This window comes from Poecilia reticulata, linkage group LG11 (assembly GCF_000633615.1).
Source record: "Poecilia reticulata strain Guanapo linkage group LG11, Guppy_female_1.0+MT, whole genome shotgun sequence".
Taxonomy (NCBI): Eukaryota; Metazoa; Chordata; class Actinopteri; order Cyprinodontiformes; family Poeciliidae; genus Poecilia; species Poecilia reticulata.
In genome coordinates, this window is record NC_024341.1 from 10,324,770 (window position 1) to 10,349,697 (window position 24,928).

The window sequence follows — 24,928 nt, forward strand, 5'->3', positions numbered from 1 at the left end:
TTGATGCTGTGTTTATACGCATTTGGCAGCTTTTACAACCTCAAGTCTTTTTAAATGTGATGTCACAGGCTTTGCTCACTAATCTGTAGGCAGCTTGGCCCACTCTTTGCAGTACTTCTCCAGCCCCATCAGGTTGGATGGGAGACATCCATGCAGTCATTTTCAGATTTCTCCAGAGATGTTCACCTGTATTCAAGTCTGGACTCTGGCTGCCATGTGTCTTTTATTAAGGAGTGGCTTTCGTCTTGTAACTTTCCTGTAGATGCCTGATTGGTGGATTGCTACAGAGATGGTTGGCCTTCTGGAAGGTTCTTCTGTTGTATTAAGTGGAATACATTTTATTTTTTTCAAACTGTACTAAGTTTTCAGGGTAAGACAGTTCCAAAACATTTGATAATGTATGTTTTTTGTATGGAAGAAGCAGTCAGTCTCTCCACAGAGGCTCGCTGGGAGCTTAGGGAGAAGACTGAACTCTTGATGGGCCACCTTTAATACATCACCTCTGAACCACAACAAAAGTGCTAACATTCCTTGCACTAGTTCCATCGTGTATCTCTGGGAACCAAACATTGAGATCAGCACATGTACCGGTAATTCTCACACTCTAAAGGGAATATCTTATTATCCAGCTGTTGTTCAGCTGGGGAAGTCATCAGCAGATTTAAACTCATGCTTAAGTAGAAAAAAGTTCAATTCTGTCACACCGATAAATAAACAAAATGCTGGGTCTTTAAGAAATAAGATGGGATTTCGATTTCAGAGGTGCGAGGAGACACACAAGTGGCTCCTTTTTTTGGATTAAAAACTCTCTTTTGTGCTGATTTTACAGACACAAGGTACCGTTCACCTTGTGTGTGTGTGTGTGCATGCGTGTGTGTGTGTGTGTGAGAACTGCTCTACAAATGAAGATTTATTGATTGACTGATTCTGAGTGTTTCTTAATTTTGCCGGTTCATCACAGAGATCTCTCTTTACTGTGGTCATCATACACTGGTCAGAAAGTTGCTTGCTGAATTAGATCATTATTAAGTGCAATACATTTAATGTTTCCAAACTATTATAGGTTACAAAACATTAGATAATATATGTTTTTGTATGAAAGCAGCAGTCCGTTTCAGGATCTTTACTTTTGTTTATCTGATAATAGAAAAAATTGTAAAGAGGAAATAGATTTTGGGTTGATAATAAAATACATTTTAGTTTTTTTTTTTTTTTTTTTTTTTACAATCTTTCTCAAATTCTAATATCCAGACACTAAACCTGATTTTGTTTTATTGTACTTAAGCATAAGTTTAAATATGATGATGACTTCCCCAGCTGAACAACAGCTGGGGAACATGATACTCCCTTTAGAGTGTGAGATTCATCCTTCAGATTGTTTGTGATAAATTATGGAGGATCACTTCTTTGGCCATACAAAAAAAAAAAAAGCACATAGAAAGCTACAAGCTCTAGACTGAGGTCTACGTACTTTCTCAACAGTTCAACATCTGAGGCACAGGGAGTCAGGGTGTGCAGCATCAGCAGAAAAAATGAAAAAAGAAAAAAAATAGCCTCCCAACTACAAAAGAGTACAGGTAATTAACTTGTGGCCAACAGGGAGATGATGAGGAGAACAGAGGGGAAAAGTGAGAGAAGTAGAAAAATGGGTGTGGAAGTAAGCACAGGGGCAGGGTGAGAGCTACGCAGGCTAATTGCTGGTATGGATTTTACCATTGTTGGCTTCTGTACGGTCAAAGAGGTGAATCCATTCCTGTGGTGGCATCAGGTGAGAGACTAAATGAGCTAATAATTTACACTCATAAACTTAAACCAGTATTAACGGTCACCCACGTATATTGAAAAGCGTTAAGAAGATTGTGACTGTAAAGCAGCTGTAAATATACCAGTCGTGTCATTTAACTCTGCGCATACATCACCTTTCCCCTCTACACACAAAAGTATCCCCCCCACCCCCCAACAAAAAGCAGTGAGTGTGTTACGTACAAGTCTCTTGGTCACCTGTCCAAAAGCACTGAAGTTGACTAATGTGATAGAAAATTAACAATTAAATATCACACGGGCCCAGAGCCATCGCAACGTGGACCGTTCACAACCCAGTGGACACCCTAATTGCTTTCAAATACAATTGGGTTTGGGCTTTGTTTGGTGTTTTTGAGGTATGAAGCGCATCAATGCACACTGGAAATTGAGTTATAAATTACCAAGCTGAAATAGACATGTACCGTGAATACTCAATATCCAAATGCTGGTTGGTTTCCCCCCCCTCTTCTCATACTCCCCTCCTTCAAAACTGCAGATGTACACACACACACACACACACACACACACACACACAGACACACACACCAGATGCAAACGCTTTCAGCTGCATTTCATTTTTGCAGAAAAATTGACCCGCTCTGAACCAAACCGTGTGTGTCATAACTGTATGCTTGTCAAGGGGTGTACACTGATAAGGTCAGCCTTAACAGCAAACAGATTGAGAGCTCCAAACACAAACCAGTGGGACTGGAAGGGGATGGGTGGGGGGAGGTGGCGGGGGGAAATGACAACAGGATGAGGAGAGGAGAGAAAATGTTCACTCATGCACGGCTTTCGCTCGTGTGCTTTCACAACTGTCAGCGTTGCGCGTACGTACGCAACAGTGTTTGCGTTGTAAAAAACAGCTCAGCGGCTGGCGTGTGAAGTCGTTGACAGCTTCATTATGGCCTGTGCGCACAGGGAGATGGTGTGATCCAGAGGAAAGAAGAACAGAGACAGGACGGGCCAGGTTTAATGTGGGGAGGTATGGAAGGGGGGAGCATCCTCATGTCCTGTCCAGTGGTTGGTTGGTGGGGGCAGCTGCTGTTTTCTGTAATGAGCAATTGCTTCCTCCAGTTTAAAAAGGGTGCCGAGTACTGTTGCATCCTGGGAAAGTTTGAAGTTCAAAAGTAGTCTTGACTAATTCGACCGATCTCATCTAGAATATTTGAACTGTGACAAACATCTCCTTTCAACAGCCAGAAATTAGACAGGCATACATCAACGGGACAAACGCTGACAAACGTGAATGTGCGAGATGTCCGAAATTTTATTGAAGCATCAACCGCACACCAAAAATTTTAGAAATATTCTAACATTAATGTCAGGACACCTTCGACACATTAATGCATCACAAATGACACAAGCATTACTGAACCTTTTAGATGCATTTTACTGTTTCGGTAACTTCAAGTAATTGCTAGGCTAGAAATCAGATTTGACAGAACCATTTCTCACCGCTGCCCAGAGGTCTGGACATAAATTTTTATCTTATAGCCGCACAGGAGGATGTAAAAGTAATAAATGCAAGAACTGCTGCTCAAAGTTCCGTCTTGGGGTCAAGGCTATATAACCGGAGATGAAAATCTCAAATCAAACTTTAATATGTGCATGCATTCTCTGGTTATTTTAAGTCTGTCTCCCAATCCCATATTTAGGTATAAGGTAATCAAGTTTTCCTAAAACTGCAGAAATATTCTTACACAGTGGGTGAGAGGATGTTAATGTTCTGCAATGCATGGGGCTCTCATTTCTGAACAGCCAACTGTTTCAGTTTAAGATGCTGTCTACACTCCCTCTACTGGAGTGTTGGCACAATGCAAACATGTACCATCACTGAAGTCTTGTGAAAAGCAAATCTAAACTTTGCTAAGTAAAATAAATACAATAAAAATCAACAACTTTTCAAAGACAATTTATTTATCCTATATCCAAGCATAAAATATGATCAAATATTAAAACAATTCAAATCTTGCTTGCTATACACTGAAGCAATAATAAAATGCATTTGACATTTTTAAAGAGTTCTCCATAACTTACATGTTATATAAATAATGTATATCAAACTTCCTCCTCACAAACATACCATTAAAGTGACAAATGTCTTTGAGTACAATGAGGTAAATTAAAATAGTCCAAGCAGGACACTGAACATCTTTTTTTTTTTTTTTTTTGCACTTTTCTGGTCAAACATACCATGACTTCAAAGTCTATAGCAAACAGGCAGTTACACAGATTTATAATCTGAGGGAAGGTAATGCAAGTTTTAAAACTAATACTGAGATGTATATGAAAAGGAGAATGCTCAATTAGAGAATCCTCTTTCATTTGAATGATGAAAAGGGACCGGACTGTCTCGAGTAGTAGCATCGATGCTCAATCCCAGACCTGAAGATGCAGAGCTGGACAATGAAAAAAAAAAAATGGCAAGATTAGCACTTAAATTGCACTAGCTGCAAAGTTTAGTAAAATGTATTTGACACTTTAGATTTAGTCATGCTACAACTACAAAGAATGAACTTTCAAGTGTACACAACTCCTCTCTCCCCGGTAAATAAAAGCCAGTGCAAACAGATGCCTGCAGGAGCTACGGGGAAATAGTAAATCTGCAAATTAAGCAGAGTATAAATCTGGCTGTTCTGTGAAGGCCTCAGAGATTCAATAGAAAACTGAACAGGCGTCATGAAGACCAAGTGACAGTAGGAAGGTCAGAGAGGACGCTGATGTTTAAACCAGAGCACCATCACAAGATTCAACTTTAACATTTAAAATATTTGTCTTCAAGACTGAATTTTGCGCAGAAAAGCACATATTGTTCAATAAAACTGCATTCAATTTCAACAACTGTGTGATATTTTACATTCGTCCGTCACAGATCCAAACGACGACTGTACATTGAATTTTGTGACTCATGTGAATGTAAAAAAAAAGTTCAAAGCATATTACTTTTTTAAGCCACTGTGAAAACATCTCACCTCTCGCAGTCCGAGTCATAAGAACTCTTGTCCTCTGAACTGCTGTAACCGCTTCTGGACAGTTGAATAGCTTCAGCCACAGTGTACCTGGTCTTACCAAGAGCACACCTTTCAATCCGTCTGATACTGAGTTCTGACTGGAGGAAGAGATGGAGCCGACTATCTGATAACAATAAGGGATTCTGAAAAACACTGGAAAAAGAAAATTGCATTAAAAGATCTCAGTTAACATTAAAAAAACCCAGGACTTTTATAAAACTACTAACTTTTCTAGAAACTCCTGCAGGCCATTCATTCTTTTGGATACTTGCTCTTTGTTCTTCAAACTAAAGAAGGGACTCCAGGGTGGCAACTTGGGCAATTCTCTGCGCAGAAGACGAAATATTTTTACATGCATCTAGCCACGGCGAGCTTATACAAGATTCTTGAGTTTAAACGTACATGGTCAGAGCATTTCCCTCCAGACAGTGACGCAGCCAAACAAAATCACTGTAACTCCTCCTCACATAGGAAGTCTTCTTTCGAAAACACATGCTGTTGGTCTGAAAGAAAAATATTTGTTCACTTATCTGATCAAACGGGATTACTGACAAAAATAAAGCAACGGTCAATATTCGGCCAAAAACACTTGCATGTAAACAGATCTCGTAGTCGACATGAGTGTGCCAGCGGTCATCTTTGTGGAGTCTAGGATCTCGAACACACACGCTCACAAATTCCTGAAAAAAGTCAGCGGTGAAAATGAGAATCAAAATTTCTCACCAAGTTAAAAAAGAAAAAAAACAAGAGGGTGGTATAGCGGGGTTTCATCTGGGGCCATTTTCAGTACTTTAGTTCAATCTGATTCTGAAGATTTAAAGAGTACATTTGAATACTTACAGTTTTTGAGAGACCTTCCAGAATACTGTCCATTACTGGTACAAGTTCTGTACAGAAGGTAAAAAAAAAAAAAATGTTATATTGCAAATCCAACTTTTCTTCCAAGTAGAAGACCAGTAATAACATTCCTTCAAAAACACTTTACATATTTTTTACTTTAATATCCAGCAATTACACCAAAGAGACATCCAGTATGGGTTTCACACATGAAACTCACTGGTAATTCACTTCCCACCCACCTCCTTTAGTTGTGTAAATAATCAAAGGGTTTGGTTTAAACTAATCCAAATGTGAAGCTAGCGTTGGAAGAAGGACGTTTGAGAATGGAGTTTTAAACAGAAGTCCACTTATCTCATCTTGACCTAGCCATTAGCTTCAAGTTCCTAGGATAAACTAATTTGGACTTGCATATAAAAAAGTGATACTTCAACAGGCAAGATCGACTATTTAAATCCCTTTAATAGAAACTCTTTGAATATCTCCAAGAGTAGTCTGCCCCTTACGGACTGGGTGTGTGGGTCCATTTGTTGCACAACTGCTCCCATCACATGGGCAGTCACATATACAGACCTCTGCACATTGCCAACATGTGTTCCTAGACACATTACTTGAGGCATGCCTCAAGCAGAACTGATCAGTAGAACCAAACATTGTCAGTCCATGTCTAATCTGTAGATGTGCGCTGCAACACCACCGCATGAAGTCACAAACCAATCAAGTAAGCTTCCTGCGGGACAGCATTACTGTACTCATGTTGAGCTAATTGTCAGTTCATGGCACAATTTCTTCGCGTTAAAGAAAAGCAACTCTTTGTTGGGACAGTCGATTGTCTTACATAACTGTGTCTGGTCAAATGGGGCCACAAGTTGGTTTCTTAGAATGTGACCCTCATTCCTTTTCTATAGTCATTGGCTGACATAACAGCATGTTCTTACAAAATAGATGCTTGGACAGTCAAGATGCTAAGATTAAACAGAAAACGGATTGTGAAGCACCAGTCACCCCATTTCCCCCCTTGATTGGTTCCAATTGGAAAACAGTAGATCCAGTACTAATGCTGGTGGCTAGGGGGTGGTGGGGGATGGGCTCATTTCTTAAAAAACATCATGACAAACCAGGAGCATTTATTTTGATGCCATTTGAGTTTAATTTTAAAAAAACAACAGAGCTAACCTTGCAATATTCAAAATTACAACCCAATTAAAACCTAGAAGACTCCGAGCCCCCTTTTATGTGCTATAGTTAAAACACTGAATCTTTTTACAGGAAGTCCAATTTGAAAGAAAAGACAGAAGCTGACTAAGAGCAAGAAAAGACTATTGTTGCACTATTGTTGTTGTCAGACATTTGTCCCCCTCTAAAGCCATGGTTTTAGACTTTGTACAAGTACCACTGCCACATGGGACAGTGGTACCATGCAACAATGGTACTCATTTTGCAAGGTAAATCTGAAGTTACTTTACCACAGTAAACTCATACACGTTTGCAACAACTTCTCAACCATATGTACAGTCAAACATTTTGGCAACTGTCATCAAAAAAATTACTTTAAGCAAGAGTCTGGATGAGAAGAAATAAGAAATGTATTAAAACCTTGCAAGGTGAGAACAGAAATACAGAGTCAAGGAGTCAGTCAAGTCAGTCAAGCTCTGACTAACAGTGGATCTGTTGATTGGACAATAGGTGTGAAACCCTGATTGTCATGTGTCAGCGACTCTGTGGAGCCCAACACAGATGGTCTGGATTTGTCTATTGTTAAGGAAAGGGGGTTGTTCTTTCATGCTAAGGAGGGCAGATAAGTCGTGGGTTGGGGAAGTAACACTTAGTCTCCAGGATCAGTGAGCTCCCCTGCTGTTATATGGCGCTGTAGAAGTCTATAGGAGACCAGCTTGATCAATCTCATAAGATCATGCAGACACATGTCACATCTTCAGACACAATCTAAAGCACAAAAGGGGTGAGGGGCACATAATGACATTTTCCATTACAGCAACACATCCAGATAAATTTATTTTCAAGGATTTGATTATTGATAAATACAAAAAAGAAAAAAGAAAACAAAGGAACAGTTGATTACACTATCCAATTCAAATTTTTGTCAGAATACCATAACCAAGATACAGAGTCCTGAGTCAAAGCTGCCAGTTAAAATTAACTAAAGACTCAGCGCCTCACCGTATAAGCTGATTATTCAGAGTTGATCAAACAAAATATTAATATTTCAGAGTTTAAAATTCGAAATCACATAAGATCTTATGAAGTTAAACAATTCCTACCTTTGTTCTCTTCAATTTCAGAGACTTAATCCGGTGTTTGTGAACAACCGAGACCCGACTCAGGGCTCTGGCTTGGAGCTCTGCCCCGCCTGTACTGTAGCTCGGCTATTAACCACTAATAGCTCGGTGCGACCTTCTTCTGGGCACCGGACCGCACACGCTGCTTCAGAGTATCAACAAATCACTTTCCTTTTCTCTGGACTTTTACTTCCCACAAGCCGGGAGCATGGGGAAGAGTAGTGAAAACCTCTGTCGATAAGAGAGGATTATTTCTCAGCGTACCTGTTTGTCCCGTAATCAACCAGCTGGTGGGAGGCAACTGGTGGCTGGACGTTGACCCCACCCAACCCCCCCCCCCCCAGCTTGCTAAGCACTATTTAATACCCATTAATCCTTCCGTGTTTGGAGACTGCGCAAAAATACTGTTTATTTTAACATCTTTCTTAAACTTTATTCAAAGCTGATAGGAGGAAAACATTTTAAACAAGCTTTAGTTATAAATGAAACACACGACTATTCTCTTTGATTCTCTTTTTGCCAAATTCCAAACGCCAGGCCAATGATAAATGCAATAAGGTTTACTTATATCGTCATAACTTACAACAAATATAATCTCAAGATACTTTTCAACTATCTTTACTTTTTATCCATTTATTAATTTTTTTTCTCTTTCTCACTGTTAACGTTTTAATGATCTTTTTTAATCTTTTTTTTTTCAAAATGTCCTCACTATTTATTCAATGTCAGATGCAGTTTTTATTTTAATTATGTAAAGCACTTTGAAATGCCTTGCTGCTGAAATGTGCTATACAAATAAAATTTGATTGATTGATTGATAAATAGTGAGCTTTGACCTTACATAAATAAGCTCATACCCTAATAAGCTCTGCAATTTCCATACAGTAGTTTCTTTATTTCTAAGCCAACAGATAGAATTTGCGACAGAGTTAACTAAAGGACCTCACTTTGATTTCACTGGCAGGATTTTGGCCATTGAACTGAAATTTAATGTTTGAAAACAAACATTTAATCGCATGAAATCCAAAGATGGCACAATATGATATTCTACTTTAATGGTACAACTTTCAAATATACACCCACTGGACAACTTATGACAAGTATCGTCCTAAAACTGAGTCAGAACTCCATTTGTCATAGGACTGCTGTAATCCTTCACTGCAACAGTGTCAGAAATGTCCAGACTTTGATCCATCTTGAGATGGAATAGCTTGACCGTTACAGATTTGTCAGGTTACACACCCATGACGTGAATCTACGACTCAGACATATTTTAAGAGATATACTATTGGAAAGAGATCTGGTAACTCTGAAGTCCTTTTGAGTAAACTACAAAAGAAGCAATTTTAGATGATTTGAGCTCTGTGATATGTTGCAAGGTGATTGGAGGAAACTGCTGTCAGAAGATGGGTACGCCACGATCATAAAGGAATGGACCGGAGAAATTAGGTGTTGTTTAAACAGTGTTCTATTGGTGCTAAAAAGCCCAAAGTATTCAAATACTTTTTTCCTTTGTCAAATTCTATCATGTGAATGCTAGCCTCAGCTTCCTGTTTTTACCCAACAGGAGTGGCACTTATGCCGCTATATATATATATATATATATATATATATATATGGGATCTGCTTCAACATTTCATGCTAAATGTTCTTAGAGAAGGTATTCCAAATACCTTGCTTGTTATGGTGTTATATGAGCTACTATAACTCATCAATTCAGTTCCATTTCCCCCACTGTTCTGTTACTGTGTAAATTATGTAATCTGAACTTTTTTTCTTTGTTCGTTTTTAAAATCAAGGTGGTTATGTTAAAAACTATGAAAACCTTTCAGTGGGTTAAATGCTTACGCCAGTTTGCGCGTTTAACCATGTCACATTCCAAGTCACTTAAATCCCCCTTCCTGAACTCAAGTCGTTTTTAAATGATCTAAATGTGTTTCTTTAGCAGTAAAAGCACCAAGTCTTAGTAATAAATGATCTTAACACCACAAGAATTCAAAATGAGTTTTAACTGGCCTTAATGCATAGTTATAAGTTTGCACATTACACAAGGTGTTGCCACAGAAGGCCCAACAATATGCTCAAAAGTCTAAAGTTCATCTCTTGCGCCTCTTAATGCCAGTTTGGATTTAATATGCACAAGCTGCCCTGTAAGAAAAGCTCACACAACTAGAGGAAATTGCGAAAAGGCATAAAGATTTGCAATTTATTTTCTTGTTCTTGTCATGTATGCATGTGTAGATGGGGGGTCAAAAATAAACAGAGCTATAAAATATGTACATAAAAGTTTTAATTGGAACCGGGGATAGTATTTACACTTCATAAACAAAATGGAATTTCAGAACAACTTGCAGGATAAAAAAAAACAACCAAAAACTAGTTCAATTAACAGCTTAACATGTTTCAAGTAGTCAGAATTTAAAACACTTGAGAGCAGGCATGAGACGCAAGGTAGCAACATGACATTTGGATGAACTCGGTCGCACACATCAGCTGCTCGGTTACTTCACACAGCCATAAAAGCACCCCTCTGCCAAACAAAGTACAAATGTAGGAAACGCTACAAAACAGTCTAAAGGTAGCTAAGTTTCAGAGGCAGACCAGGAGGAGGAGTCGAGTCTTCATGGAGAGAGAGAAAGAAAAAAAAAAAACAAACAGCAGAAACCAGAGGGAGGAATTATTGAGCTTCATCCTCTGGACACGAATGCCATGTCAGTCGCTCCTCATAAAAAGCTATGACGACCTGAGGGCAGCGCGTGTTGGCCTCTCGGGCTGGGACCAAATCTGCTTCATCCGAGTCTTTCCTGAGAAAGCAGGTGAAGGGGAGAGAAAAACCCCCATTAAAGTTAGTCAGTGGAGACAATTTCCACTAATAATAAATGTAGAGACAGATACAATTCTTTGTCACACAGTTAACAAAAGTTAAAAACTATTGTGATCCCCTTAAAAATCACAACTAGTCATCCCTTACAGAAGGGGTTTGTAGCTCCAGAGTCAGTTTTAGATGCATCTCTGAGCAGCTAAATATTTCCAACCCTTTACTCAGCATTACCGGTTAACTACTGGACCTACAGAGGTCCGGTAGTGAACCATCATTTGATTCAGGTGCGATAAACCAGGGAATGAATGAAAACATGCAGAATTCTGGCTCTTGAAATACTTTGGACACCACTGCCTTGCAGGAAACAGCCTGGATTCGGAATAGCTCGATTGTATTTTAAAAGATTTGAAAAATTTTACATCCATGCAAACAAACATCTTTGCATGAGAGCAAAAATGTCAAACTAAAAAAAGAAGAAAAGTAAAAAAGGTCTTCATGCAGTCCTTATTGACATTTATAGGAATCCTTAGTAGCTTACCATTTCATCAAGAACATCAGCTCCCCACTGCTATCTGTGGCACCAATTATCTTTTCTGGGTTGAGGTTTCTGGCAAAGCCACGTGGCTGCTCAGTCTGCAAAACCACAGCATTAAGATGAGAACGGAACATTTTCTTGCTACTCACATCTTAAAAGAAAATAATAATGATGAAGTTATGAGTCTTTCACATAGTCCAGAAATAAATGTAGACCATTAAACAACGACCACAAACTCAGCTGGTTAAAACAAGGATTTTTTTTCCTTTTTCTTTTTTAAACAAACCTCAGTTTTCTTTGCAGAATCAGTTTCTCCCTCCTCTGTGGAGGCCTTCCTCTTCACAGCTGCAGGCTTCTCCTTGATGGTTTTCTGCGACTCCAGAAAAGCTGAAATCAGCTCGGGGCAGTCCAAGTTCTCCTCGGGCTCCCAAGTGTTGTCAGCACTAAATGAACAAAGACAGGAAGGGGGAGGACATTTTTGTTTCTCCCCAACTCAAACCTTCCATGAACAGATGCAGAAACCTGAAAGCAAACTTTATCCATGCACGGTAAAGAATGGCAGCACAAACATGCATCCAAATGTACAGCACAACCTCGTACCAGGGAAGCTAAGGGATATTTATTATCACAGGGAAACTCACTCAGTAAATCCTTTCCACTTCAGGAAGAACTCCACTTTCCCATTGACGATGCGCTGGTCCATTACTTTTTCCACAACAAACTCCTCCGGCTCCTCCTGAGTCTGCGCATCCTTCTTAGTTTTGGTGTTTTGTTTCTTGCCCATTTTGTGCTCTATAAGCAAGGAGGAGGGATTAGCATCACATTATTAGCATCAAGTCGGTTTGATTGTTACGTTCATATACATATATGTAAAACAACTAGCTTTTTGGTAGCCAGCTATAGATGCTGAAAAGGGGAACAAATTGATATTGTGAGGCCTTCTTCGTATTGAAATAAACTTGCTAGCATCCGGCGTTAGCTCATTAGCCAGGCAACTCTTGATAGCATTACGAAGGTAAGTCGCTGTGCTAACTTGAGTTAGCTACAAGTTTCGCAGATTAACATTTACCGTTAGCTTATAAACTTTAACATTATATCAGAGTGGAAAGTTCAAGCATTTCTATACTACGCAATAAATATAATAGCAATGATGCGCTAAAAACACACAAAGGAAGATAATGCAGTGCACCTGGTAAAAGGTATGTCTACTCTTTAGCTAGCCGAATATACAACAATAGAGCTGCGAACCTTGCTGGGTAATAACACTTGGAGTCTTTGTTAAAGAAGCAACCATGCACAATCAGCATGCATTCTGTAAGTTCTCTTTAGTAAAGCCACAAAGTTATATCGAAATTGTAAAATATGAACTATTTTTGGAGATAAGTGAAATATGCATACCGACCGTAAATCCAGTTATCCACTTGGGGATATCTCCTAAACACGCGGCCAACTAAACGTAATCTCAAGTTATAGCGCGAAAAGCCACATTTAGGTGCTCTACGGCAACCCGGAAGGAAACACGCTCGCTTTCAGGCTCCGCCTTCAAAGAGAGAATTTTAGCCTCGTTTGAGTTCTAATTCACTTTTTATTGATTTGAGCAGAACTAGGATTAACATTTTATTTTTTAAAATTTTTTTTTGCGTGATTAACGTATGTTTAAAAACAGAAAGAGAAACGTTTTAACAGCAGCAGCTTTTGTAGTTTTTTTTTTTGAAAACAGGTGTTTCTACTATGTGCTGAAAAAAAATTAAATTAAACGTAGAACAAACATTTTGTGACGTTCGAATTAATCGGATAAAGCAGACAGAGCAAATGATTTTGAGATTGAACAAAATTCTTCATGGTTTCTTTTTTATATTTACTTTTAATAAAATTTCAACATTTGGGTCCTTCATTTGTATTCAACTTTCCTCCCTTAATTAAACCAACTTCTACTGTGGTTGCAGCTGAAAGTTCTTTGACATCTGACTTTACCAGCTTTGTCCCTTGAAATTTAGCCTACTCTTTGCAAAACAGCTCAATATCAGTCAGACTTAAAAGCCACATAAGTGGACCGTAAGTTAGTTTTGTGCATGTTTTGTACATTCTTCTCATTGCTCTTGATTGCAGTCACGTTTGTCCCCGACTTTCTCAGGTCTTGATGTGATCCACCAGCAAGCTGTCCAGGGTATTTTTCTGTATTGCCAAAAAAACACAATGCTGCAAAGGGAACATATTTAAAGACTCTGAAGTATATTGTTGTTGTGACTTGCTAAGAATAATCAGACAATAAGTTTTTCTTCTTTTTAATCACACAAACTTATTTTCAACAATCACTCTGAAGTCAAACAAATGATTTTCAGAAAAAAGAATTATAAAAAAAGGCATACAAACAGCACAACTTAAAACAAATGACATTATGCACTCCAACTTTTTTTTTTTTTTAATTTAGCCTCTTCTAGAACGACTTTCATGCAGTAAATGGCAACATCTCACTTCGTTCTCTGATAATCTCAACAGCAACACCCAATAATAAAGAGCAAGGAGAAAGTTGGTCTGGTTGCACTGCAAAAAACACAAAATCTCAACTAATTTTGGTCTAGTTTCTAGTGCAAATATCTTAGTAAAGCTGAAATAAGACAAAACTGACATACAACTAACTTTTCAGCGAAATATAAGAGCTTGTTTTAACTCGGTCATTCCTCAACATTGATGAAAAAGTTCTAATTCCACTGGCAGATTATTTCACTATAACAAGACATTTTTCCATGTTAATAAAATGTAATAATCTGCCAATGGAACAAGTACCGTTTCATCAATATTGTTGACTTAAAATAAGATCCTGCATCTTCCTGAAAAGTGACTGATAAGATAGTTTTACCTCATTTCAGATATTTGCACTAGAAACTCGACCGAAAATACTTGACAAGATTTCGTGTTTTTGCTGCGTGGCTTTGACAGAATGATAAATTAAAGTGGGATTGTGCCCAGTACTTATTTATAGGTAATTTTCTTACTTGTAGAAAAGAACAGGTACGATTCCTGATAGACAAGCGAAGTCAAACATTGTGGAAAGTGAAGGAGTGCAAAAACACCTTGTAAGTACTTGACACAACCTCACCGATCATGAAATAAAAATAATAAAACACCCTTTTTGGATCCTCCAAACGAGTTTGAACAAAGAATAGAAAGTAGAAATAAGGTAAAATCTAATATTAACAGATAATGCACTTCAAAACAACAAAGCCGAATTTTTTGACAGAAGACAATTTTCCAAATCAGAGACTACTCCAAACATGATACGTTTCTCCTCTGCACTCATGCGACTATATAGACCGAAGAACATTTTAATAGAACGATTTCAACATTAATAATTAACAGATGAGACCATGATAGATGACTGGCAAAAACACTTGTGGGTGTGGATGCTGTTACCGAATCAAAGTTAACCGTTTACGGCACAAGTGCCTAAAACTGCAGATGACCCGACGGTGAAGCAAGCAGGTATTTATAAAAAATAAACTGCACTTAATACAATTTTGAGACATATCTGCAGCTCAGTCAGGGTGGAAGAGAGAGCCAGACTTTCAGAAGACAATCAGAAGATTAAACAGTACAGACACGGTTGATCTATTGCATCCCCTCGAGTTCGAGTCTGTTGTGGAACCTAAAGCATTGTTCGTGTTTTGGAAATCGCTAATCTAAGGATATTCTTTGATGCCATCTCTGCTAATAGTTGGAACCTTCATTGGAGGAAAACACCAAACTTTGAATATGTCTCGCCCATTCCTAAAGAGAAATTTGAATTAGCTGCATTTGGTATCAGCAGGTCCAAATAAAGATCTAAAAGTCCTCCACAGAATGTTAATCAGTGCATTCCCCAGCAACTATTTCTGTAATATGTAAAATGTGTCAAAGCAACCAAAACCTGATGTTGACATTTTTAGACTTTCTTTTACCTTGTAGCAACATTGATATGGATTTTTAGGGATGAGGTTGAGTATTTTTATGCCAGTACTTAAATTGTTGCAATTGAAAAGGTCAAACCTATGTGTTCTCTTCTCCAACTGATGTAGACGTTTTATTTGTTCTAGTAACCTTCAAAACTCTTAAAACATGTTTACACCCAACATAAAGAAAAAAAAGTCACACTTTCTTAAAAGCAAATTAAGGCCTCTTTAATCATTGGTTTGCTTTATGTAATCAAAAAGATTGTAGAAAAGAATTAACTTTATTTTTTATTTTTTCCATTTCAGTTCAAAAGGTTAGCCTTACCTACCCCCTGATCTCTGAAATGTTGGCTGTAAACATTTGGTGGAATTTTAATTTTCTTATCAGTAACATTTTAAGTTATATATATATATATATATAAAAAAGTCTCATGACGCATATAAGAACTTCAAGTTCAAGAACCTCAAGCCATTTATAAATACAATCTTTACCGTCCTACTTCTACTAAATAGGCAAAGTACAAGGCAAACAAACAGAACAACCCTCATCTTAGAGCTCTAACCAGAATCTGCCATTCTTAGCGATGAATGTCCGATTTCATATCTTAACAGGCACAGAGAGATCGATGCTGTTTTCAGCAGCTAAGCTGTTCCCTTAAACTCTGCTTTGCCCATATTTAACAAGCAAACAAAAGTCCAGTGTGTAAGCTACTTTTTTTTCCATATGTACAGATATTTTTTTTTTATTAATTTATGCTCCGAGTCTCTCTTGTTTTTGCAGCTTGTGAAAATGTAGGCTCTCAATGCAATCTTTACAAAAATAAAAGCCCAAAGCCAGGTTTAGTAAAGTTCAGCAATATCCAAAAAAAAAAAAAAAGAACCCCTAAAGCTCAAGTCTCAGCGAGCAATCTCACTGCTTCTTCTCCTTCTTTCTCTTGTCTGTTTTTTTGCCAGCTGATGTGGCGACAGCGGGCTGTCTGATGGGCTGAACTACGACCCTCCCGTTAGCGCCGCACTGCAGAGTAAACCTCTCGGGGTTCAGGGGCCGCCCCGACGCGTCCCTCACCCGAGAGAGGACGTCCCGGGTCAGCTGCTTGAACTGGTGGGCCACAGCGCCCATGGTCTTGGCCGTGAGCCGCTTTTCCCTCAGCAGTCGGTCTCTCTGGGCCTGCAGTCTCTCCACCTCCTCCTGGAGCCCCGTGATGGCATCCAGCTTACGCTTGCGGCAGTTTTGTGCCGCCAGCTTGTTCTTCCCACGCCTGCGGATGTCCCGCAGGAGCGTCACCTGATCGGCGGAGAAGCTGTGGTTGTCCAGCACCTCCATGAATTCCTCCACGGGCATGTTGACGATCTGCAGGACAGAGAAGGGGATGCACATGGCGCGGGCACGCAGCTCGTCGCGGCTCAGCTCCTGTTCCTCCAGCCGGGACCCGTCATCCTCCTCTGGCTCCTCGGTTTTACATGGCAGCCTTAGGGGCGGCATGCTGAGGAGAGGGGGAGATGAGTAGCTGTGGTCGTGCCACACACTCTCACTCAGATCAACAGGCGGCCACATGGCGCGGTGGTCCAGTATGCCTTTAGGGGGTTTGGAGTCCACCTCGCTGCTATAGCCGGTCGCTCCGCCCTCTTCTTCATAGTACGAGCTGGTCGATGATGACATCTCAGATGAACCTGAAAGAGAGGATAAAATAACAGTTGGTACAAATATTAACAATATATTAGTAACCTAAAAGATTTTTACTAACCAGGGGAGACGGGACATCCATAGCTGCTTTCCAAGGAGAGTCCTGAATCGGAGTCCAAGTCCTCGAACGCTCGAGAGTCTAAGCACTCGAGGTAGTTCAGCTGATTGTCTATTGCCTCCAGGCCCAAACCCAGCTGATTGATTTGTTCAAACACAGCCTCGTCTAGGCAGCTGCCGAGCGCGCTCTGCGATGTCAGATTTCCCGTTAAGTTGCACACCGAGGCAAAGGGCAGCGCAGCGAGGCCCACGGCCATGCCCGGCAAAGAGTCAGAGAGCGAGGAGTTTGTGGACTCCAGCCGCAGGAGGTTTCTTTCCCGCTGGCTGACCGTCCGGGACTCCGTCGCTCCGAACGCACCGGCGCTGGTCACCATGGCGTCATGCAAACTGACGTCCTGGCTGATGGCGCTGCTGATGTCCGAGTCGAGCTCCGAGAGACGATCGGTGACAAGAGAGTCCAGGTCCTGCGTTTTGAAAGAGCAACGTTGTTTACACAGTGTTCCTGCGTCTTTTTAGGTCAAACAAAACAAATCAAAATAGAACAAATGGGTGGAAAACAGAGGGATGAATGAACGCCAAGATGGATGGAGAGATTGAGACGAAGCGACAGGGAAAACACTGGAAATATAATTGTTTTTTTTCCCTAAACACAAAGATCTGGAAAAAAAATACACAATTCAAATTCCATTCACTTCTGGACTGCACGGGAATCTTGTTCAGTCTTAAAACTCCTTTCCACAGTATACAGATCAACTTATACACCAAACTCTCGTGTTTTGCACTTGTATTTTGTGAAAACTCACATCAAGATCTGCAACAGAAAGCAAATTGCTCCAGTCGATATCAGCAGCTGGAGGAACATGGTGAAGCACCGGATCAGGCAGCGTAGTGATGCCTTCAAACAAACTCTGAAAGAAAAAATGGAAAACAGACATGAAAGACTAAACAAACACCAAATTTCTCAAATGAGGTATAGTTCATTGCCGTAGTTGTAAAATCCCTTTGAATAAAAATATTTTTTGAGAGAATCTTACATTTTTCTCAATATTAAAGGTTTTGAAATAAAAATCGCTGCTGTCTGGATAATAATAATAACACATTTTATTTCAAAGGCACCTTTCTGGCACTCAAGGACACCGTACAAGAGTAAAATATAGTGACAGAAACAAATAAAATCTAACAATTAAAAATAGATAGAAATAAATAAAACAAAACAATGTATCTATATAAAATCTATGTAAAATCAGGCAAACCAATTGTGTCATGTGGAAAAGGCAGATCTAAAAAGGTGTGTTTTGAGTTTGGTTTTAAAATTTGATAATGACTTTATGTTTCTAAGGTATGGTGGTAATGAGTTCCATAGTTGGGGAGCAGAGCGACTGAAAGCTCTGCTCCCCATGGTGGTGAGACGGGCAGAGGGGACAGTGAAATGGATWGAGGAGGATGATCTGAGGGAGCGAGAGGGAATGGAAATATGAATAAGATTTGAAAGATATGGTGGGGAGAGATTGTAAAGGGCCTTGAAAGTGTACAGAAGAATTTTGCATTCTATGCGGAACATGGTGGGCAGCCAATGGAGTCTTTGCAGGACAGGAGTGATATGGTGCATGGATGGGGTTTTGGTAATGATACGGGCAGCTGAATTCTGGATCAATTGGAGCTTATGAAGAGATTTCTGGGTGAGACCAAACAGAAGGGAGTTGCAATAGTCCAGGCGTGATGTCAGAAGACAGTGAACAAGAATGGCAGTGGAATGGGGAGTAAGGGAAGGGCGAACGCAATTGATGTTGCGTAGGTGAAAATAAGCCGAGCGGGTAATGTTATTAATGTGAGACTGGAAAGACAGGGTGCTGTCAAGGATGACACCCAGACTCTTTACCTGAGGGGAGGGATAAACGGGACAGTTATCAATTACAAGACTGAAGCTTTTGATTTTGGCCAGAGTAGATTTAGTACCAATGAGAAGAACCTCATTGGTACTAAATGAGGTTGAACAGTTATGGTACTTTTTGCCAACAGGAAGCTAGTTGCTCTTCTTCCATATCATGTCACAAGGAGTAGGCGTACTGAACGAGGGCTTTTGGAGGAGAACCGTGCCCACAGCATCACATTCACCCTTTGTTTGAACCAGTACCAACGGGTGTGTTCATTGCAGAAAGGCTTAATCGTGGCGTTATCTGACCAAGCCGCCCTGTTCCAGTTAAACACTCAAGTAGGATTTATCAACTTCAACACATTTACATTTTTTGACAAAAGTGCAGAAAACCATTGTCCCTCCTCTGCCTCTGAAAGGAGTTGCTGGTGTGTGGATAGAATCAAATGTGTGATAAGGAAACAGTTGGATATTTTTTATTTAGTTTCCCTACCACTATCTTGTTCTCTGTGTGTGAAAGAAAGATTAACTTGGGTCCTCTTCCACCTTAGTTTGTCACAGTCCCACTTGTTTTGAACATTTTAATTATTGTCTTTACTGGAGGGATTTTGGCTAGCAGCTATTTTCATGTAGCACTTTCCCGACTTTTTCAGATCAGCATTTGTCTACTTTCCTCTTATTTATGACCTTATAGTTACCTATGTCTATTTAGGTCATAAGATTATACATCAGGGAAAAAAAAGAAAGTCATGCTTGTCAGCTTTTCCTTGACACTGACAGAATATGCTCGGTCGGTTTATAAATATATTTGAGATTTTGTAAACTGAAAATTGAAAAAAAAAAAACATTGGACTTTAACATTTAATTACATATCTTTACCAAGGAAACCATGGTAACGCAATATAATTACATATAATTACTGAAAATTATTTTAGTAGTTCTTTTGAGTTAATGTATTCCCCCTACCCCACCCCGACTCATTACATTTCATTCTCGGTTAAAGTAAAAACCCTTTAACAAGACGTTAATGATTTTCCTGTAGATGCGTACGCATTTGCTCGCAAAGTTTGTTCCAGAGCCACTTGCCGACTTCGTCGTGGGCCCTGCAGCGGGTTTCAGAGGAGCCTTAGATAACACGTCCAGTACTGTTTCAACGGGAAGTGAGCAGAGTCTCCTCAAAGCAGATGAGTCAGGCAGGAAGCACAGGAACAGCGGATAAATCTGACCCATTTTCCTAACTGAAAGACTCCCACACCTATGTTATGTAACCACGTGAACATAATCAGTACTATTAGGCAAAAATGGGAGAGGCTTATTTGCTAAGTTTTATATGAACTAGAAGCTCCTGTTTATGAATCACGCCAAAATAGAAGTTTGGAAGACTAAAAGAAACTGGAACAACTGGGTGAACTCTGTGGGCGATGAAGTGAAACAGAGCAAACCGCAAGACATGTGCTCTCGAAATATAGTTTTGTTACTGGTTTTCTGTTAAATGAACCTATTTTATAAGAGTTCTTCGCCTTTGCTGTTACTTTACCTTACATTTTGCAGGACTTTAGTGTGACACAGGTTCTGCTTAAATATGCTGTACAAAATTAGTACATCTGTTGAAAAATTACTGCCATATGATGTCTTTTACACAAGTACATCCAACATAGGATGGTACTGAGCTAGAGGAACTTAAACTATGGCAAGAACTGTAAGGTATATGCTCAAAGTAACAAAAAAGGGCATCAAAAATCACAAAAGAACCATCATACCTCTTGTTCTAGTGTTGAACTGTGAGCCAGGTGAGTGAGTGGAACGGCTTCCTCCTCTTCTTTAATCTTAACTTCATCCTCCTGGAAGGGAGAAAAAATATAGACAGAGAGATTAGCAGTGAGTAATTTGTAAACTTCGAACTTCTTGTTCGAAAAGAGGTACGTAAACACCTTGTTTGCTGCGACCCAGTAGGCCGCCAGAGGTCACAGCATTTTCAGGTTCCCTGATCCCGTTTTAGCCATAGCAGAACGCGGTTCTTGTGTTATGTAACACTTCGGTTCTAACGGTGTCAAGGTCTGTTTTAATAGGCAGTTGTAAAAGTTAGGGCAGCGATGACCTGATACGCTGCCAGTGATGTGGGTTACCAGCTGTCACACCCATGCACACACACCCCATGCACATACACACACGCTATAGTTGTTTTCCATGTGCAGTGGGATTGGATGTAAAAGGATAATGATTACTTCTTAACTTTCTGCGTCTTTGCTAAAAGCAAAACGAAAGCAGCCTATTTCTGCTCTGCCTGAACTTGCTGACTCCTTACTCGGTCACTTCTTCAGCTTCAAATAGCTTTGTGACACTTGCTGACTGGAATCTTTGAAAATCACAGCTGAAGCCTTCTTCTTTAGACAGCACAGAGCAAAAGCTAATTTAAAAAGCTTAGGAGGTAAAAAAAAAAAATAAAATAAAAACATCAACATCACATTTGGCAGTTCCAAAGGAACACTATGGGAGGGACAATGTTCAAGAGTAGATCGCTGCGGTTGTAAGCAAACAGGGTGTGGATCTGATCCTCACTCCTTCACCTCTCCAGGTCCACAGCTGGTGGGCGAGTCTGAAGAAAGGCGACACTGTTACACGATTTGTAACATCAACTGTTGCCAGAACATAACCTACACCGAGCAGCTGTTTCTACTAGAAAGGGCTAGAAAAGCGTCATTAATGGGGGGGAGGAATTAAACATGAGGGTTGAGTGTTTCATCTGCGTTACAAAAAGAAAAAAATCAATGAGATGCACTAAAGAAATCAGCTGGTTGGCTCTGATTAGCTGTTTGGAAACGCAAAAATCGGATCCTTTTTTTTTTAAATATGTTCCACCATATTAAGAACTAACAAGTCAGAAAGGCAACTACACTCTTTAGAGAGGAGTTTATAATCGAGTGAAGATGTCTCGATGTTGATGATGCCAGAGACCAAGACCATTGGTAGAAAACAGGATGGCGACTGGTGTATAGAAAGGTTGATCATGGGACATGATGGATTGGGAAATGTTGGCCGCCTTCTGAAATTCTCCAAAGTAAAGAGCAACATTCTTTACGACCAGCACCGATATGAACATTTGGGCAGACATCAATATCTGATACTAATACTGCCATTACTGTCAATAACCAATGTTTGATGCAACCACATCGCCTACCGTACATTGGTTATTTTCTTTAGTTAAAGAGCCCATAATGCCTTGCTGCATCACTATCACATGATCAAACAAATACCACATGGCCAACCCACTCCCAAACCCCTCCTGAAACAAAAATGGCTAAAAAAGGGGAAATACTTGTTAATTTTGACCCAGTTATTGGCTGATATCGATGTTGATGTCGATACATCGCAAGTCCCTAACAGAGATTACTGGTTTAAGAAATGTTAACCATGCTAATTACCAACATGAAACATCAACTCTGTAAAACTTTTGTTGTTTTAAAATGTCAGTGACACACTATTTTATAGCAGCTGCTTTTTCACACAGTGTGACGTCACCTCTGCTTTTAATATAAATGATTAATGTGTGCCAACAGCAAGAAGACTACAAAGAGAATGTCCAGTGCTTTTCTTTTTTTTTTTTAGAATATAGAGCTCAAACAGAAACTCAAAATGATGAATGAGGAAACTAAAAACAAGATTTCTATCATCGTTGGGTTATTTAGAGGTTTCAAATTCCAACTAAAGGTGAAAACACCTAGTGAGAACTGACAGGAGCAGTCTAACGTTTCCTGCCTACTTTTGATGCCTGTCATGTTATCTCCTTGAAGGAGATACTAACTAGACTAGTTACATTACCAAGGAAGATCTAGTGATTGCATACCCCTCACTAAAATTAAATGCTCATCAGCATGAATATCATAAATATCGGACTTTTGATGAAGCACATGAACTTGTCATCTTTTCATGACGGAGTGAAGTAAAATTTAAAAACAAGAATAAAAAGGTTCTCATGTCTGTATATATGCTGCATCTTCTCTGGCTCAAACAAGGTAAAAAATTATACAAACCATCCCAAATATAAAAAGACATGCACCATCGCCTGTATTTGGTTTAATGTGTTTAACAAGTTAGCAACTTGCAGCGAACCCATTTGCTTTTTGTAACCCTCCATGAACTCTGCCTAATTCTGGCCAATATTTGCCCACTCTTCTCAGAAAAAAGGCAGCAGAATTGTTTTTGAATTGGCCTGTTTCAATGTGCGTAGCCACCTTTTTTAGGGTTAAGGTCAGGTCTTTCCAGAAGCTTAATATAATCTTGCGGCACCCACTCCAAAAGCAGCATGTTTTTCAGGAATCACTCTACATTCAGTTGTGTCAATGTTTCAACCATTTATCTGTTGGTTTGAAGTCAAGTTGAAGAATTCGGAGATAGTCCTTCTCTCTCTTACTCGATCCTCTTTTAGGTTATGCATCAGGACCAGAAAATACTTTAATCATGTCGCTACCACTACCATGCTTGACAATTGATGCTGTGTTCTTGAGTTCAATTTCATTGTTGATAAATACAACGGTGCTCCAGCATATTCCATTCTATGAAAGGTTTAAATGTTGGTTGTTTTCTGGTTGCTCCCAAACATCTGAAACAGTTTGGTTTAGATGGTTGGACTTGGAGACTACTGGGTAGTCATAACAATCTGAAACATACACTGAAACTGGTTTTGAAATGGATGGATTAAGCTTCTGGAGTGGAGCTGACATTGTTTTGACGCAACAAGACATGCCTGGTTCATCAGCAACCTTCTAAAGGGCATGTCCAAATATTATGCGAGACTGCGTGCTTTCTTTGTGAGAAATTCTAACTTAAATACACCCAATACTTGATTTCCTCTATAAACCCCAAGTTCTTGACTTTCACATAGACGGTAACTGTATGTGTACTCCAGAAAAGCACTTTAGGTTTGGAAGGGCCTCCAACAAATGAAAAGGAATGTACTTTGTTCCTTATGCCAACGATTTATCACATTCTGTTGTTTCCTTCCTGGTTTACAAGGAAACATAACGATAGTTCACTACATGGGTGGATATCCCCCCTTACTGAGGCTCTGGTTAGTCACGGCATAAGTTTTTAAGTCCTTGTTGATCCCTTTGTTTGTTGTCAGTTAGCCAGCCTATCCCAAACATGTTGTTGATTAATAACAAATCATTTCCCCCCCAACGTAATAAGACATTACTTACATTCAGGAAGGCTCCAGCACCACAAGGCCCCTGTCCCAGCTCAGAGTTGGACTGGCAGTGCACTTCTTGGTCTCTGACAGGCCGGTGCTCACCGGCGTCTGCAGGTTCATTCTCAGTGCTTTCTAACCCTACGCTGGCGTCAGGGTTGCCGCTGGTGGAAGGCCCTGTGGAGGAAACTTGGTGCACCAGCCACGCGTTCAGCTGCGTGTGGAACCGCGGTGAGCCGAGGTTCCTCACCTCATCCAACAGACGACGACTGGCGAAGAAGTAGTCCAGCTCGGGGCATTTTGGATGCACTCCGTATCCGTCAAGTGTGTCTCTCAAAACGTGAAAAGGTGTCTGAATGTAGGCTGAGCTTGGACCCAAGTTAATCTCAGTGAGTGGCGGATAGTAGCCGGTAAGGTAGCTGTCGATGTCTACTCGAACTCCAACCAAACTGAGCAAGATAGTCAACTGAATCAGGCCTTCTGTAAAGTATTTTTTCGCGACCTGCATTTTCTAAATACTCCCAAAATACGGGTGTCTATGAAATCCTGACCCGTCAGTTCCTCTATCCCGAGCGGACAAAGGGGAAAAAGCTAACAAAAGAGCACGCCTTCCCCTGTCAGACAAAGAGGTCCGCCTGTACCGGTGACAACGTCTAGCTAGCTGTTAGCGGTTAGCTTCAAGGCTTAACTACCGGCAAAAGGTAACTTCACGTCATTAACATACTACAAGCTTTAGCTTTCTGTGCGTTGCAGCGGATACATTTCTTCCCGACGAGTCCACGCTATCACAGCCCCAAAGTCGTTTGGATAAAAGTGAAAATGAAACATGTAAATAGCTGCAATGCTGTCACTGTAAACTGCTGCAACTCTCGTAATTTGCATAGCTCCACGTT

General features: G+C 40.0%; 3 protein-coding genes across 5 annotated transcripts; all 3 read right to left on the reverse strand.

Annotated features, from left to right (window-relative positions):
* Positions 1–3,702: 3,702 nt before the first annotated feature.
* On the reverse strand, positions 3,703–8,263 carry snx10a (sorting nexin 10a). Its single transcript, XM_008421648.2, has 7 exons — positions 7,934–8,263; positions 5,658–5,704; positions 5,411–5,497; positions 5,220–5,320; positions 5,045–5,143; positions 4,779–4,970; positions 3,703–4,205 (listed from the first exon to the last, which is right to left on the reverse strand). The coding sequence occupies exons 2-7, from the start codon at positions 5,688–5,690 to the stop codon at positions 4,109–4,111; spliced, it is 609 nt and encodes a 202-aa protein (XP_008419870.1). The 5' UTR covers positions 5,691–5,704; positions 7,934–8,263; the 3' UTR covers positions 3,703–4,108.
* Positions 8,264–10,219: 1,956 nt separating this feature from the next.
* cbx3a (chromobox homolog 3a (HP1 gamma homolog, Drosophila)) lies at positions 10,220–12,835 on the reverse strand. 3 transcript variants are annotated; one of them, XM_008421651.2, is made up of 5 exons: positions 12,706–12,835; positions 11,949–12,099; positions 11,594–11,750; positions 11,311–11,405; positions 10,220–10,755 (listed from the first exon to the last, which is right to left on the reverse strand). In XM_008421651.2, the coding sequence occupies exons 2-5, from the start codon at positions 12,089–12,091 to the stop codon at positions 10,629–10,631; spliced, it is 522 nt and encodes a 173-aa protein (XP_008419873.1). In that variant the 5' UTR covers positions 12,092–12,099; positions 12,706–12,835; the 3' UTR covers positions 10,220–10,628. The 3 variants fall into 3 exon arrangements, with proteins under 3 accessions (XP_008419873.1, XP_008419872.1, XP_008419871.1); XM_008421650.2 differs by having other exon boundaries at positions 12,710–12,834; XM_008421649.2 differs by lacking the exon at positions 12,706–12,835 and adding an exon at positions 12,556–12,660.
* Positions 12,836–14,054: 1,219 nt separating this feature from the next.
* On the reverse strand, positions 14,055–24,891 carry nfe2l3 (nfe2 like bZIP transcription factor 3). Its single transcript, XM_008421652.2, has 5 exons — positions 24,049–24,891; positions 20,611–20,691; positions 17,781–17,885; positions 16,982–17,441; positions 14,055–16,907 (listed from the first exon to the last, which is right to left on the reverse strand). The coding sequence occupies exons 1-5, from the start codon at positions 24,541–24,543 to the stop codon at positions 16,147–16,149; spliced, it is 1,902 nt and encodes a 633-aa protein (XP_008419874.1). The 5' UTR covers positions 24,544–24,891; the 3' UTR covers positions 14,055–16,146.
* Between the last annotated feature and the right edge of the window lie 37 nt (positions 24,892–24,928).